The 14399-nt window shown below is 35.9% G+C and overlaps 1 protein-coding gene across 4 annotated transcripts in view; it reads right to left on the bottom strand.

Annotated features, from left to right (window-relative positions):
• Window positions 1-1376: 1376 nt before the first annotated feature.
• MARK1 (microtubule affinity regulating kinase 1) overlaps window positions 1377-14399 on the bottom strand; it is a 138954-nt gene continuing 125931 nt past the window's right edge. Inside the window, exons 14-18 of one of the 4 annotated variants that reach the window (XM_032136289.2) lie at window positions 13150-13250; window positions 11721-11885; window positions 10530-10784; window positions 6050-6094; window positions 1377-2023 (exon numbers count right to left, since the gene is read on the bottom strand). In XM_032136289.2, coding sequence (XP_031992180.1) covers window positions 1669-2023; window positions 6050-6094; window positions 10530-10784; window positions 11721-11885; window positions 13150-13250 — 921 coding nt within the window. In that variant the 3' untranslated portion in view covers window positions 1377-1668. The remainder of the gene's footprint in view (window positions 2024-6049; window positions 6095-10529; window positions 10785-11720; window positions 11886-13149; window positions 13251-14399) is intronic. The other 3 variants (XM_032136290.2, XM_032136294.2, XM_032136293.2) reach the window with 3 other exon arrangements.

The following is a 14399-nucleotide window of genomic DNA, read 5'->3' as shown; positions in this document are numbered from 1 at the left end:
AAAAGAGGCTACACATTTTTTTTTTTTCAAACACCACCCTTTGCTAAGGCAAAAAAAAAAAAAAAAAAAAAACAACTCACTTAATTTTAGAACATAACTGTTACAGAAGAAAGCTACATCACAGTACAGTACAGAACGTAAAATTTCACCCTAGTCTGGAAGCCATTATGGAATGGCACATCACCTACACTTAGACCTTCTAATGTAGGTTGGAATTACAGTATTTATCACAGCTTTATTTTCTTTAAACTGATAAAATTTGAATACACTTTCTATTTTTCAGGAGTGTGCAGATGGGGCCCATATGTTGGTATTACAGTAATTACAACAGTAAATAACATTGCACAGTCAACCTCCAAGGCTAATTCAGTATAAAATAACAAGTATTAAAATGTACCTTTACTAGTGGTTTTACATCGCATATATCACTAATTATGAAAGAAAAGTAGGCAAATGCCCAATCACAAAGCGGCACATTATAGGCATAATGATGTGGAATAAATACAAGAAATCTGGCAAAATATTTAAAATAAACGAGTTACATGGGAACAAACTGAACAACCACATAAGCATAAATCAATAATATACTGTTATAAATAGTATGTTTTGCTCACAAGTCTCTTAAGTACTTATAGATATTACAGTGGCAGGGGTGAATGAAGAGGATAGCAGGAGAATGAGGCAAATGTTCCCAATGCCAGTTAATTCCTGAGGTGGCATTACTTCTTAACTGATGCATTGATCAACACTGTAAAGATGAGTTTGTGCTATGAAACAGTCCCAATATTATTATATTCCCACAATTAAATTGCAGTATTCTGAAGGCAGCAAACCTACGTGACACTTTATGTTATAATAGCCAGATAAAGTATGGTTTTTTTCTTTTAAATTTTGTTGCCACAATTAGCAGTGGGTCAGAAAACACTTCAAAGTTCAAAAGAAACTTGATGTAGATTTAACTTTTTTTCCCAGTACTTCTTAGTTAGCTCAAGGCAATGCTATTATTGAATTTCATGTACTTGAATTTAAAAACTCTAAGTGCCAACACTGTAAACATTTTATATCTTCTCAACTAAACCTTGTGGGATAACAAGGAAAAGAGCAAAGATAAGCAGTAATAATTTTGTGTATAATAAAGCTGATCTATTTTTCAGCTTCTGGTTTAAATTTAAATATGATTTTAAAACAATTTTTAAAGGTCCATGCTACAATTGTAAAGACTATTTCTACGCACTTTTAATTCTGGACACAATTTTCAAAATTGCATGATGGAGGTAAGAATTTAAAAAACCCACCAGAATGTAAATAACAGGGAAGAACATTTTCAAATCAAAGCATCAAACATACATTCATGTGCAGAAATCTAGACAACTATACAAGTTTTTAAGCAATCATGTTTTATTATACAACTCTATGAACAGAAAATGAACAGAAATACACAATATACTTACCTGTACATGTGAACCTACTTTTTAAGCTACAGATATTTATTATAGTTCATACTGACTTTAATTTTACAGTTCATAACTATGTATAACCTTATTGCATTAAGGGCAAATTCTACATGGGGAGATTCACAGGCAGACCACATTAGGCATTACCAGTACATTCAAAAACTGTACCTCAAATATGTATGTATCTTCCCTGAACCTGTAAATTTGGACTTCTTTACAGCTTAAGCTCATTTGCTATTTTTGATGCAATGTTCTTAAAGGCAATAGATGTCCCAGATATTCGCTTGAAGCGGACCCCATTAAGTGACAGTCGTGGCAACTTGCAGACTTCCATCTCCCACTGCACGAGACTATCCTGTCTAGCGTCTCCATGGACACAGAAAAGCAAAAATCTCTCTTTTTGCTCATAATCACAGTTATTTGCATCTAATACTTTTCGGATTTCTCTCATCATGTCATTAGGGTCCATCGAACTAGTGGTCTTCATACTCCATGTGAACCGCAAAGAACGCGGCTTAGAATCTTTACCCTCTTCCTTGTCTCTTTCTTTTGGTTCCCCTGATGTACTTCTGGAAGAAGAGGGCAAAGGGAAACAGTGGAAACAAATCTTTCACTCAGCAAAGAGATCAAAACACACATAAAATCTAAGTGGTCATAATTCAGTGCCTAATAAAACTACCTAATTTGCAGACTACCCGCAGATGGACGCAAAGATTTATGTTATCTTGCTATTACAGAAACACACCCCAAGATGCCATCTGTTTTGACTTTTAATATTGTCAATCTAAAATAGCATTTTTCTTAAATATAAGTGGTTTGAGGGAAACAAGCCTGCAACTGAAAGTGAAGAACTTAATACCTTCTTCAGTTCCGTATTTCTCTGTTCAGGCACACGCACAAAATAGGGACCACTAATATTCTATTTGTAAATATACATTTTTGAAATATAAAAAATTTCTTTTTTCTGCCTTTTTGGATAGGAGGAATGTAATAACTTCAGAGGGAAAGATAATTCGTTTACCTGGTAAGGTTGAGAAAGAATGTTGTACTGCAATTAGGTAAAGATGTTAGATTAACCACACATCTCAGTGTCCTCCAGTGACTTCTCATTTCACTAAAGACATCCTTAAAACAGTCTACGATGTTCCCCATGACTTGCACTCCAACTCCTACTCCCCCCAACCCCATTTCCTAGAATTTTTCTCCTTCCTCACTCCTATCAGAACACAATGGCCTCCATGCTGTTCCTTGAACACACGGGTTATGTTCTTGCCATAAGGCTGTTGCACAGACTGTTCCCTCTGTCATGAGTGCTTCTCCCCAGATGGCTGCGACGCTAACTCCTTTACTTTTTTCAAATCTCTGCTCACTTCTTCATGAGGCTTCCCCTGACCGCCCTATTGTACCCTAACTCCTATCCTAGCATGGCCAAGCCCCCTTAGCCTGCTTTATTTTTCTCTATAGCAGTTACACATTCTAACATATTATTAACCTATTTGTTAGGGTGTTGTCTGAATCTACCATTAGATTGTAAACTCCAGGAGGGCAAGGAATTTTGTCTATTTCATTCACTGATATATCTCAGGCATCTAGAACTGTGCTGGGTACATAGTAATAATTAACATATTTGTTAGATGACTAAATCTCACTGAATTTTACTTATTGCAGGCATCCCACAAATAATATGGAAACAAAAAAACCTATTTCAAATAGTCATAGAAAGAAACCTTCATAGCTTCATCAAAGTTAATAGATTATTCGTGATACAGAAAATCCTGTAATTAAATTTCTTGAACAATTATCCAAATAGAAATGCTACAATTGCAACTTGTTAACCTATCTCACTTACGTGATTTAAGAAAAAAAAAAAAGTACCTTGAAAGGAGTTTATAATCTACTGCATACATCTTTTAAATTAATATATATACATTTTATATCAATAGTATGATATATATTCATGTATAATTTTATATATATTATCTACTTCATTTCCAGGTGTCTGAGCCTAGGTTTCTTGAGTCCCCAAAGCTCTGCAAACTATGCAATCTTGAGAAAATAAGGAAAGGAATATGGAGAGAAAATAAATTTCCAAAGACTATTAATAGGTATGGAAAGTATTGACTTCGGTGTGTTCTCTGTTTTTCTTTTTGCCCATTGAATCTAAGCCATTGCATCACAGGCCTCTTAGGGCTTGCAAGCCAACCAGTCATTTACCAAGGTCACATGTATAATTCTGGTGGAATCGGCATGCTGGAAGGGACCTGAGAGAAGAGCTGACTGAGCACTCATTTTAAAGATGGAACTGATGGCTGGAAAACTTAAAATTAGTTTTCTGTGGCTCACACCTGTAATCTCAGCACTTTGGGACACCAAGGTGGGAGGACCACGAGGTCAGGAGTTTGAGATCAGCCTGGCCAACATAGAGAAACCTCGTCTCTACTAAAAATACAAAAATCAGCCAGGTGCAGTGGCACGCGACTGTAATCCCAGCTACTTGGGAAGCTGAGGCAGGATAATTGCTTGAACCCGGGAGGTGGAGGCTGCAGTGAGCTGAGGTGGTGCCACTGCACTCCAGCCTAGGCAACAGAACAAAACTTTGTCTCAGAAAAAAAAAAAAATTAGTTTTCTGAAGTTATAGCGCTAATGAGTTGAAAAGTGAAGACTAGAATTCAGGGGTATTATTCTAAGTCTAGTTTCCTTCTATTCCACCTTAAGATGACCTTAAGACAATAAAATGTTTTTCTGCATGGTCTCACAGACAATGTTACTGATAATCTCAATTGTAGAAAGCTCCTGGAAATGTGGATATTAATATAATAACAGCTAACGTTTATTGAGTACTTACTAGGTGCAGGAATTGTCCTAAGTGCCTAAAATGTATTAATTACTCATTTACCCCTCAGAACAACCCTAGGAGGCAGTTAGAGCGAGGAAATGGAGGCATACAGAGTTGAAGTAACTTCCCCAAAGCCACACAGTAAGGTAAGTGGTAGAACACAGCTGAAACCCATGCACTCTGGCTGAGCACCTGTACTTGAGCCACGGTATCACCCCATCTCCCTGAAATGACAGAACCTCATTATAACTGGCTTGATCCCACCTATGTTCCTTGCTGTTTTATTTCATCTGTAAACTAGGCATTTTCACCTAGTTGTTGTGAAAATTAAATGATCAGAAAGTACTTTATAGTTAGTATTCAATAAGTCAGTTCAAAAGCAAAAACAGAACCAAACCCAATGACAACCAAACAAAAGGGAATGTGAAAAGTATTGTGTAAACATTTATAAAAGATCAGTTACTAATTCTTATAGTGTAATAAAATTATGTTGTTACATTAAAAGGATAAAAATGCAACTATTAATGGCCACTTGCAATTCCACACACTACTAAATGTCTCAGAGGGAAATTTAGTGGAAATATAGCATGAAATGCAAGGAGGGGCTCAAAAGTGAAGACTAAGTGAGGGAGAGGCTAAGAACAAGTCCTCCATGTTTCTATAAAAGGCAGAAGAAAGTGAAGAATATTTGTCTTGCTCCCCTGTGGCTCCCTACCGTGGTGACTCAGGTACCTAACTCTACAAAGAAACATTTCAACTATTATTACTAAATATAAATATAGCACAGTTTGTTAAAAAGACTACATGGAAATGCTATAGTTTTCCAAAGTTAATTGTGTTTTATATTTTAAGTAATTTGAAAAGTAGAAATCAAACTGGAGGCTTGTGTTCAGCTGGTCACAATCGTTCCTGAATGAAGTCAGAGCCTTTCATACTGTGGAATACTTGTTGGTTGTAAAATTTACATTGCATCCCTTAATGCTGGGGTACACTCAAAATAAATTAATGCCTTCATTTCTTAAATTTCTCATTTGTAAAATATGAACACAAGTACTAACATGTCCATAATGTGGTCCCTAGAACAGCAGCATAAGCATCTCCTGGGGACTTGTTAGAAATGCAAATGCACAGGCACCTGCCTCAGCCCCTGAATCAGAAACCCTGGGTGTGGGATCCAGCAATCTTTTTATCAAGTCTTCCCTGTAATTCTGATTGTGCTCAAGTATGAAACCCATTGCCAGAATGAATATACAACTAGCATGAAATGTCAAAAAAAGAAATCCCCAAAAGTATGCCTGAAAATAATTTTTACATGTGATCAAACACTGAATTTGTAAATATATTAGTAAATATATTAGTAAAATATATTACTAATATCAAATCTTCCTACATGTAATTATCTCCCTGTTCTGTGTTATTTGTGCTATTTGACTCAGACTAATTTTAGTTACATTACTTTAGTGAGAAAAATATCAGTACATTTAATCTATTAATTCTTCAGCTTGACATACTTTATAGAACAGAAAGCCTATTTCTATACCAAGTACACAATTCAAATGCATGTTTGGAAAACAAACTTAAAGTTGACTGACTTGAATGCTAGGTAACATTATGAAAACCCACCCCAATATGAAAATCTAAAATACGCATGCTATCTAGTTATTAGATCTATTCATGATCATTAAATGCTGTAAGTATTTCAAAAGTACGTTTTCATACACAGGGACCTAGCAGCGAAGTATTAATAGTGGCTCCTCACCTTGAGGTGTCGGTTCTGCCACTGGCTTCGCCTTCACTTGGATCCCTCAAAACAAAGTGAAGGTTGAGATTTAATGATAAAAGTAAAAAATATATCAAGAAAACCTATATCTAAAATTATTTTAAAATTAGCTTGTTGAGCAAACTTCTACCATGACAGTTTTCTATTACTAGTCAGTCTGAGACTATTTCTCATGTTTTTTCATCATAACCGCATGTAATTTATCATTTATTGAGCGTCTACTCATTTTTGTCAAGAGGCAATATGAGGTGAAAGTTTAAAATTTTTTTTTCATAATCTTCCAATTCCCAGCCACGATTCATTTGAAGTCATAATTTATCTTTTGGTTTAGTTTAATCTAAAGTTAAAACTATTTAATAATTATCAATAGCAAGATTCAACTTCCAATTTGTAATTGTGTATAATTCTAGTAGTCGCTCAATTTAGAAAATATATACATTAACCTTGTAGTCAGCAAATAAATACCAATTTCTAAATAAGCAATTTCTTTTAGAAGTTATGCTAACAATTCATGCACATGATAAAATATCACAGCAAATTAACAGCCTATCCATGTAGGCGAGTCTAAAAACACGGATTCAATCTTAAATAAAAACACTGACCTTACCTGGATATCCACCTGCGAAATAAAACCAGGAAAACACTACTAATTGTTCTGTGTTGCATGTAATTAATATTTTTGAAGTCTACCAAAATTTTCATGCTTTGTTATTTTTAAAGGTAATTAAATATCTTGTGATAAAGGGTAAAATACTATTAAATAGTGGGAAAAATCACCAACTTGAATCCTTAAGTTAATACTGTCTTAATGTTTTAGCCATTCCAGAAACATTTCTATTATTTATGTAAAACGAATGCAATAAGAATAAAATCAATAGTACTCTCCCATCCCCCAAATTAATAAAACACACCCACATACCAAGCTCTAAAATTTTAAATTGTTCTTAAGAATATGAATGCCTTATGCCTCTGAGGGTCTTTAACTAATACATGCCTTTTTTAACAAACATATTATGAAAAAAAAATTTTCTATCTGAATTTAAAAGAATACTAAAATGTATTCTCCCATTCAAATGTAATTTCTTAAATTTCTATTTTTAATAACTGGCATTTTCATTGGGAAGTATAATAAAAATTCAATGCCATCTATACAAATCCATTTTTATTATAGCACATTGAAATAAATAAAACATTTTTGAGCAGGCTCAAAGTGAAATGTACATTTTCAGTTACATGTAGATGAACTGATATACACAGATGGACGGTGTACCAACTTGGCAAGCAAGACAGTAATGCTGTTGACTCCCACTGCTAAGACAAAATTCCTTTAGGAAGGGACAAAAATCTCACTGGATTTTTCTGTCCTATTTATATTACGCTTTATTATTCACTATTAGCAAACACCTATTCCACAGCTGCCAAACTTAAATCAGTAGGAGTGAAATGTCCCTTAGACCCTATCTCCTCTGCTATAATTGACTGAAATAGCAATTGACCCATACCCCGTTCCTGCCTACCTGGATGCCAGTAGGAACACTGGAAGAATTTCTGCTACTTGGCAATTGTTTCAAAGAGCCCAGGAAGTCTGCTTGAAGTAGCCATGGTAGGAGGCAGATGGGGCTACAGAAGGTGCAGCTGGCTCTAACAGCATATGCAGCACAGCATGCTCTCCAACACTTAACACTTAAAAACAATTACCTACACATAGCAATATATACTCAACTGAACAAATTGGGTTATTCCCTATATAAGAATGAGCTACGGTTAGAAAATCATAAGGTTTGGTGTAGAAGTGAGCCATGCAGGTATTTAGGGCAGAGAATTCCAGGCAGAAGGAATAGCAGGTACACAATGCCAATGTGCTTAATGTACTTGAGGACAGTCTGGTGCCTGTGTGGCTGGTGTGGAAGCAGCAAGGGGAAGAGTGGGAGAAGAAGAGGTCAGAGCAGAAATGGATGGCCAGGTTACACAAGGCCCCACAGGCCACAGTGAGCGCACAGAATTGTATTCTGAGCAAGGTGAAAGCTAATCAGGGGCTTTAAATTTAAGAGTGGCATGATCAGACTTGACATGACACTGCTGAAACAAAAGAGGAGGACAAGGACAGAAACTAGGAGACCTATGAGGAAGTGAAAGATGAATAGTGGTTCAGAGTATGAAGGCAGTGGTGGGAGTGACGGAAGCAGTTAAATCCTGGAAATGCTGTGAAGGTAAAGCCAACACAAATTGCCAATGGATCTGATGTGGTATGAGGAAAAGAAGTGTCAAGGATAACTCCAAGGCTTATGGTCTGAGCAACTGTAAGGACAAGGCTGCCAATTTCTAACATGGTGAAGAATGAGGGAGGGATAGGTTTGGGAAGAGGAACGAGAGTTTACTTTTGAACATGTCCTGTTTCAGAGTCTATAACGTATCCAAGTGGAGAGGCTGAGCAGCAGTTGGATATAAGAGTCTGCAGTTCAGGAGAGAGATGTGGGCTAGAGATACACTTGGGAGTTGTTCATACAGGATGGAATCTAATGTCATGAGCCCGATGAGATCACCAAGAGTGTAAGGAAAACCAGAGAAAAAAATGTGTCCAAAGACTGAGCTCTGGGGCACTCTAATATTTAAAGGTTGGTAGAAAGGCAAGGGAATCTGAAAAAAGCCAGCAAAGGAGACTGAGAAGGGATAGCTAGTCTGTGAGACAGGAGAAAACCAGAGCCAAGCAAGGGAAACGCTTTAACTGTGTGGAATGTTTCAAGATAGTAAGTTGCTCACAGGAAGGCAGGAGCCCCATCAGTCTCACTCACTGCAGTAGCAATAGCTCCTACAAAAGGGCCTTGCATGTGGTAGGTCTCCACATATGTGTTCAAAGACTATATGGCAATCGTTTATCAGAACCTCCCAACAGACCAGCTCTAAGGCACTTTCTTGCTTTGGCATTCTATCTCCCGACTTCCTTTCCACAGTACTCTGTTTCCCCTAGAGTCTAAATTTTTACTGCAGTTAAGAGAAATATTTTGCACAATGCTTAATGCACAATTAGTAATCAAGCACGAAACTACAAACCTATTTTTCTTCACTTTAAAATTAATTCTGGCTTAACCATGAGAAAGTACTGGCTTTTTGAAATGGCCTTAAATAGACAAATTCCAAAAGCAGAAACTACTGATAATCTGACTAGTACCCTGCAGATGGCCGGCTAACACTATGATCTAACTTCCATGCTGACTCTGTTGGTGAACTTTTAGTTCTTTCTCTAGCAATTTGTCATGTTGCATAGTAATTGCCCCAATGGTACAAAGTCACTGACTGATATGGTTAGAAATTTATGTTACATTTGAGGCTTTAAAGTTTTTAATTCACCTATGTGATACTGGGCAAACTGATGTATGAACCAAGTCTATAAATAGCTCCATGACAAGGCAAGTTAGACTGAAGCTGCTGCTTCTCTTTTCCACATCCACTCTTTGAAATCCTAGAAACACTAATAACATTGGAAACTAAGTATTTAATTAGTATTTCTTAAAGCAAGTGTAATTATTTCTTACCCATCATTGAAGGCTCAGCTGAAATGATTATATGATAGGGTGCCTTCACTGTCTCCCTAGATAGAAACAATTGTGCCTTCCTCTGGAATCCAGCATGTTGCCCACACTTTTTAGCACATGTTCTGCTTTATATCATGGCTAGTTGTTTGTCTGCTTCTTACAAGACTATAAGAATCTGGAGGGCACAGATGCTGTCTTACCTATCTTTAGATTCTGTTCTGCACCTAACAGTGCTTTGTCTGTCACGGGGCTTAAGTAGGCATTTAGTGGGACACAGGAATAGATCAAATCCACATCAGCCTGCATTGTAGTAACAACTTGTATCATCAATGTGCACTGTACATGTATGCATAGTAAGCATAGTAAGTATGCTTACTTTTTAGAAAGTATAATTGCATTGTTTAAGTAGATTAGACCTTTACTATACATGCATTCGTTTTGTGTTTACTATGTTTTGATAAGGTTTTATGATGTAAAATTGCATAAGTGATCTGTGACTCTGGTGTGTAGGCTTTTTATGCAAGAAGAAAAAAATGTAAATTATATATTATTAGTAAGCAACTTAAAAGTATTGTCAAGATAAATTTGAAGGAAACATGTAAACTCATTTCTTTTCCTCAATCAAGGCTTTTAAATATAAAATAATATTTTGTTAAAACACACATTTTTGAAGTCAAGTTTTTGTTCTTTCCATTTTATTTTACAGATTTTTAAAATCTCATTTTGTCCATTTTTTCCTTTCTCTCTCTTAAGGAAAACTACTTTATGTCTTCCTAGATGTTTTTCTTCCAACTCTGTAAAAGAGCAGCTCTAATGAAATGTTATGAAACCATTTTAGAAAATTATTATAAAGATTTTTTTTAAAAAGTCTAGTTTCCTTTGTAATTTCTAGAGGAAACAAAACACGACAGTACATTGGTACTGACCTGCGAACAAATTTGGATGTGATTTTGCTTATTATACCAGTTGACGTTCCCCTTCTGGCATGTGCAAATGCACCCGTTTCATGGGATGGTGAAGCAGGTGGCCCATTATAAGCAGCGCTGCGTCGCTCCCGGAGCTGTTCACCATGGAAAGTGCTTCGGCTTGAGCTCCCTCGGGGAAAACGGGTCCGGTCTGGAGTCGCAGTACTAATACTGTGAGCAGATGGGGAAGCAGCAGGCACTCTCTGGGTTGTACTGCTGGGACAAATTAAGATATATCATTTAGAATAATGACAAGAAAACTTTTCACTCATGCTAAAAACCTGAAACAAATAGCTATGGCTACTTCTTTTGGCCCTACTTTATTTGTTCACATTAGAGATGTGAGACATGGGTTTGGAGTAAAATCTCAGTTTGAAACTAAGTACCTTTTGTTTGGTCACTAAAAATTAAGAAATGACTGAAACAGGGACACAAAGATAAATACTTTTCAGTATCAGGAATGCCAAACAAGGGGTACTGCAAATATTTTTTTAATATTCTCCTGAAACCACTTAGCATTGTTGAACACAAATTTTATTGTTTATTAAAAAGGCTTTGAATAAAACAATTTCCTATTTCTAATTTAGGCCTCAGTGATGGTATAAGACCACATGGCACCACCAATATGACTAACAAATCTAACAGACGGTTAAAATGTTCAGATGTACTGAATTTGAGAAATCTTAAAATAGAAAAATACTAGAAAAACAATCCATCTGAACAGGCTCTTTGAGTTCATCAGTTTCATTGACAGGAAAACTGAAGCCCGGTTTTATTAGGAACAAGGAATTGAGCCTGATCATTATCCGTGGGTCTCAACTCCCAGTCTAGTGTTTGTTTGTATGGTTTAAATAATAAAATAATCAATTTACCTAAATGACAAATTAAACAGCAATTCTTAACTTTATAGACGGATATAAAATCAAATCCTTAAAAAAATTCCTCTAGAAAATGATTTAAGTTATATGCAATGTTTCCAATAACAGCCAAAGTACATAGAAAGTTTATGTTACAATTCAATTCTTCCTCCATTACAAACACTGAATCTTCTTAGAAAAGTCTTAATGTGATCGTGATTATCATGTATTTTCACATGGTGCTATATTTTTAGAAACTCTTAATGAACAAAATGAGATGTAACCAGCACATTACCCAGGCCGGTAAGCTTCAGAGCCGTCTTTAATGGTTGGCAGTGTGACTTTAATAGGATGACCAGAAGTGGACATGGACTTCTGGTGGCGGGGTCGTGCTGAGGGGACAGCAGAGGCCACAGAAGAGCCTGCAGAAGATATGCTACTCACAGACATCTCCGTAAGGCTTTCGCCATAAAGCAGTTGAGAAGACCATGGAAATGTAAAAAAGAAGAAAAATTGTGGTTTACTAAAATTTAAGAACTATATTTAAAAAAATCTAAACTAACACCTTTCATGACTGAAACGTTTGAAAGAAACTAACATTAGTGGCATTATTAATGACTAACAAAACAATTAATATTCTTATGAAAAGTATACAGGGTGAATTTATCACTATCATCTATGAAAAAAATCTCACACACTATGTATGTAAATGTGAGAAAGCACAAAATTATTTTTGTGGATACACAATAATTTCAGATAAAATTACTATGACTGGATTCATTTTTTACTTCCCCAAAGTCACAGTTTGGTGTGATACGTTGCTGTAGTTCATTGTCCGTTATTCATACAATCAGAATTCATAATTGTACCAAAAATATTATCTCTGGATTCATCAAAACACTTTTAGATCATATTATGAGTCAATACGTTAACTGTTGCAGATTAAAGGAGCTGCAGCTTAAAATTTAGTATAGGAAAAATCATAAGTCTGAAATCAATTTCCAATTATCTTATGTCCAAAGAAGATACATTTTTCTTTGTATGCCTTACAATAGCACTTACTTTACATTCTTATTAAGTGAGAAGAAACAAATGTGAGAATGGTTTGTACACACTACTGAAATGACTGCAGGTGGTACTAAGAAAATAATTTCATTAGAATAGGCTCCATGTCTTTGTACTATATTGATAAGTAGTCCTTGTGACTCATGATAGAAAGAAGATATGTCTTTTAAGTAATAAAAATAATATGATTTATTATTATTTGAAATAAAATACTTTAAAAATTTTGTGGTTCTGAATGATGAGAAATAAGATGGTCACATTTTTTTCAGAGGGAGGAAAATAAAGCCTTTATTGAGATACAGTAATGACTTGATGGGAGGTGAAAGGGAAGGAGGCAGCAGGTGCATAAGAGAATAAGATTCAAATTATGAAGATGAAATTAGGATAGTATGATCTGCTTTGTTATAGAAAAATATTTACTATCAGATTTTACTCAGAAATTGGCAGTTAAAGAGATTTATTTCTTGTTTTCTCTAAATGTTTTCCCATCCTTCTATCCTGGTACAGGAGAGATGTCTTAGTAAGAATGGTTGGTTGGAATCTTACTATTTCATGTAATAACTCCTTTTCTCCTGACCCATTCGGCTGCAGGCATTTCAGCAAGGGCACTAACACAGAACAACAGCAAAGGTATTACTACTTGGCACTGTGGCATTTACCTGCTGTCTTTTCCATTCTGCAATGCTGCGTATCGATCTGTGGTCCTTTCACAGACATACGTATTCCTTCTTGCCATACTACCTCCAGAATACACATTGTTCTTCAAGAATAAAAAAAAAGGTAATTAAAAAATTATAAATATATTTGTGGAAAGCCAAAGAAATGTATTTAAGCTGACTTTGAGAAAAATCCACAGAATTTTAATTGATCAGAATCTTATATTAACAAGATTATCCCCTGCCTCTCTCTCTCATTTAGATTTCAGAAGTAAAAGACAAAGCATCAAAAATGAACTCATTACAGTTTTAGCTTATCCTCCTACAATAGCAGCCAGCAGTTTGGAAGCAATAGAGAGCTGGGTTTCTATTCACTCCCTCCTTTGTGAGCTGGTGGTAGAGAAAGGGCAGGAGCAGGGATGTGAGCAGCTCTAAGTAACTAGGAGTGCAAGCCAACTCCACACTAAGTATCATCACCAACAGGAGCCTGGGGCAGTGAAGATGGCATGCCCACTCAGAAGCCTGTGGGCTGCCTTTCTTCACCTGCTTGGGAAACTCTCTCAACCACCGGCCACCGGGAATATTAAGCAGACTAAATGCCCCAGGATCAAAGGCATGTCCAACTGAGGCCACCAACAGTGGTGTGTGCAGTGCCACCCTGAAGATATTTCGAGTCTCAGGTTTGAGCTAGAAGGCAGGCCAAGTCTGAGGAGCCTTGGAGAAAAGAGAGAAAATAAGCAAAAAGGGATAGGCAGGTGATTCTCCTTACCATGCACACAACCTTTGACCTGTAACCCATTGTTGTGCCTGCCAAATCCTTGACTACTCACTGGTAATAAAATATACAGAAATGATTTTCAATGTGGATATAATACTCTTCTGTTTAATCCTTACTTCAACAGAACAAAAAATTTTGCTACTTTTGACTAACCCAGCATTTAAAATATATAAGCAACCTAAACATTGTTGAATCATGAGGGCTACAAACTTAATAGATATTTGCTTGAATTCACTTTGAAGAAGGAAAAAAACTCATATAAACAAAACTGAATACAGATTTAAAATTTTTCAGTAATGCAGGTTCCTAGATGGAAGGAATTTTGTCACCAGTTATATAAAAAGAATATGCTAAAAACTATAAAAGTATAGTAGCAAAACAGGCTAAGATTATTAAAATGTTTAGGTAAGACTTGGAACATGTAGGCCAATTGTGATGGCTCATGCCTGTAATCCCAACATTTTGGGAGGCCTAG

This window comes from Hylobates moloch, unplaced genomic scaffold, assembly GCF_009828535.3.
Source record: "Hylobates moloch isolate HMO894 unplaced genomic scaffold, HMol_V3 SCAFFOLD_18, whole genome shotgun sequence".
Lineage (NCBI taxonomy): Eukaryota > Metazoa > Chordata > Mammalia > Primates > Hylobatidae > Hylobates > Hylobates moloch.
The sequence above is the reverse complement of the archived record's forward strand: the minus strand, read 5'-3'. Positions and strand labels throughout refer to the sequence as shown.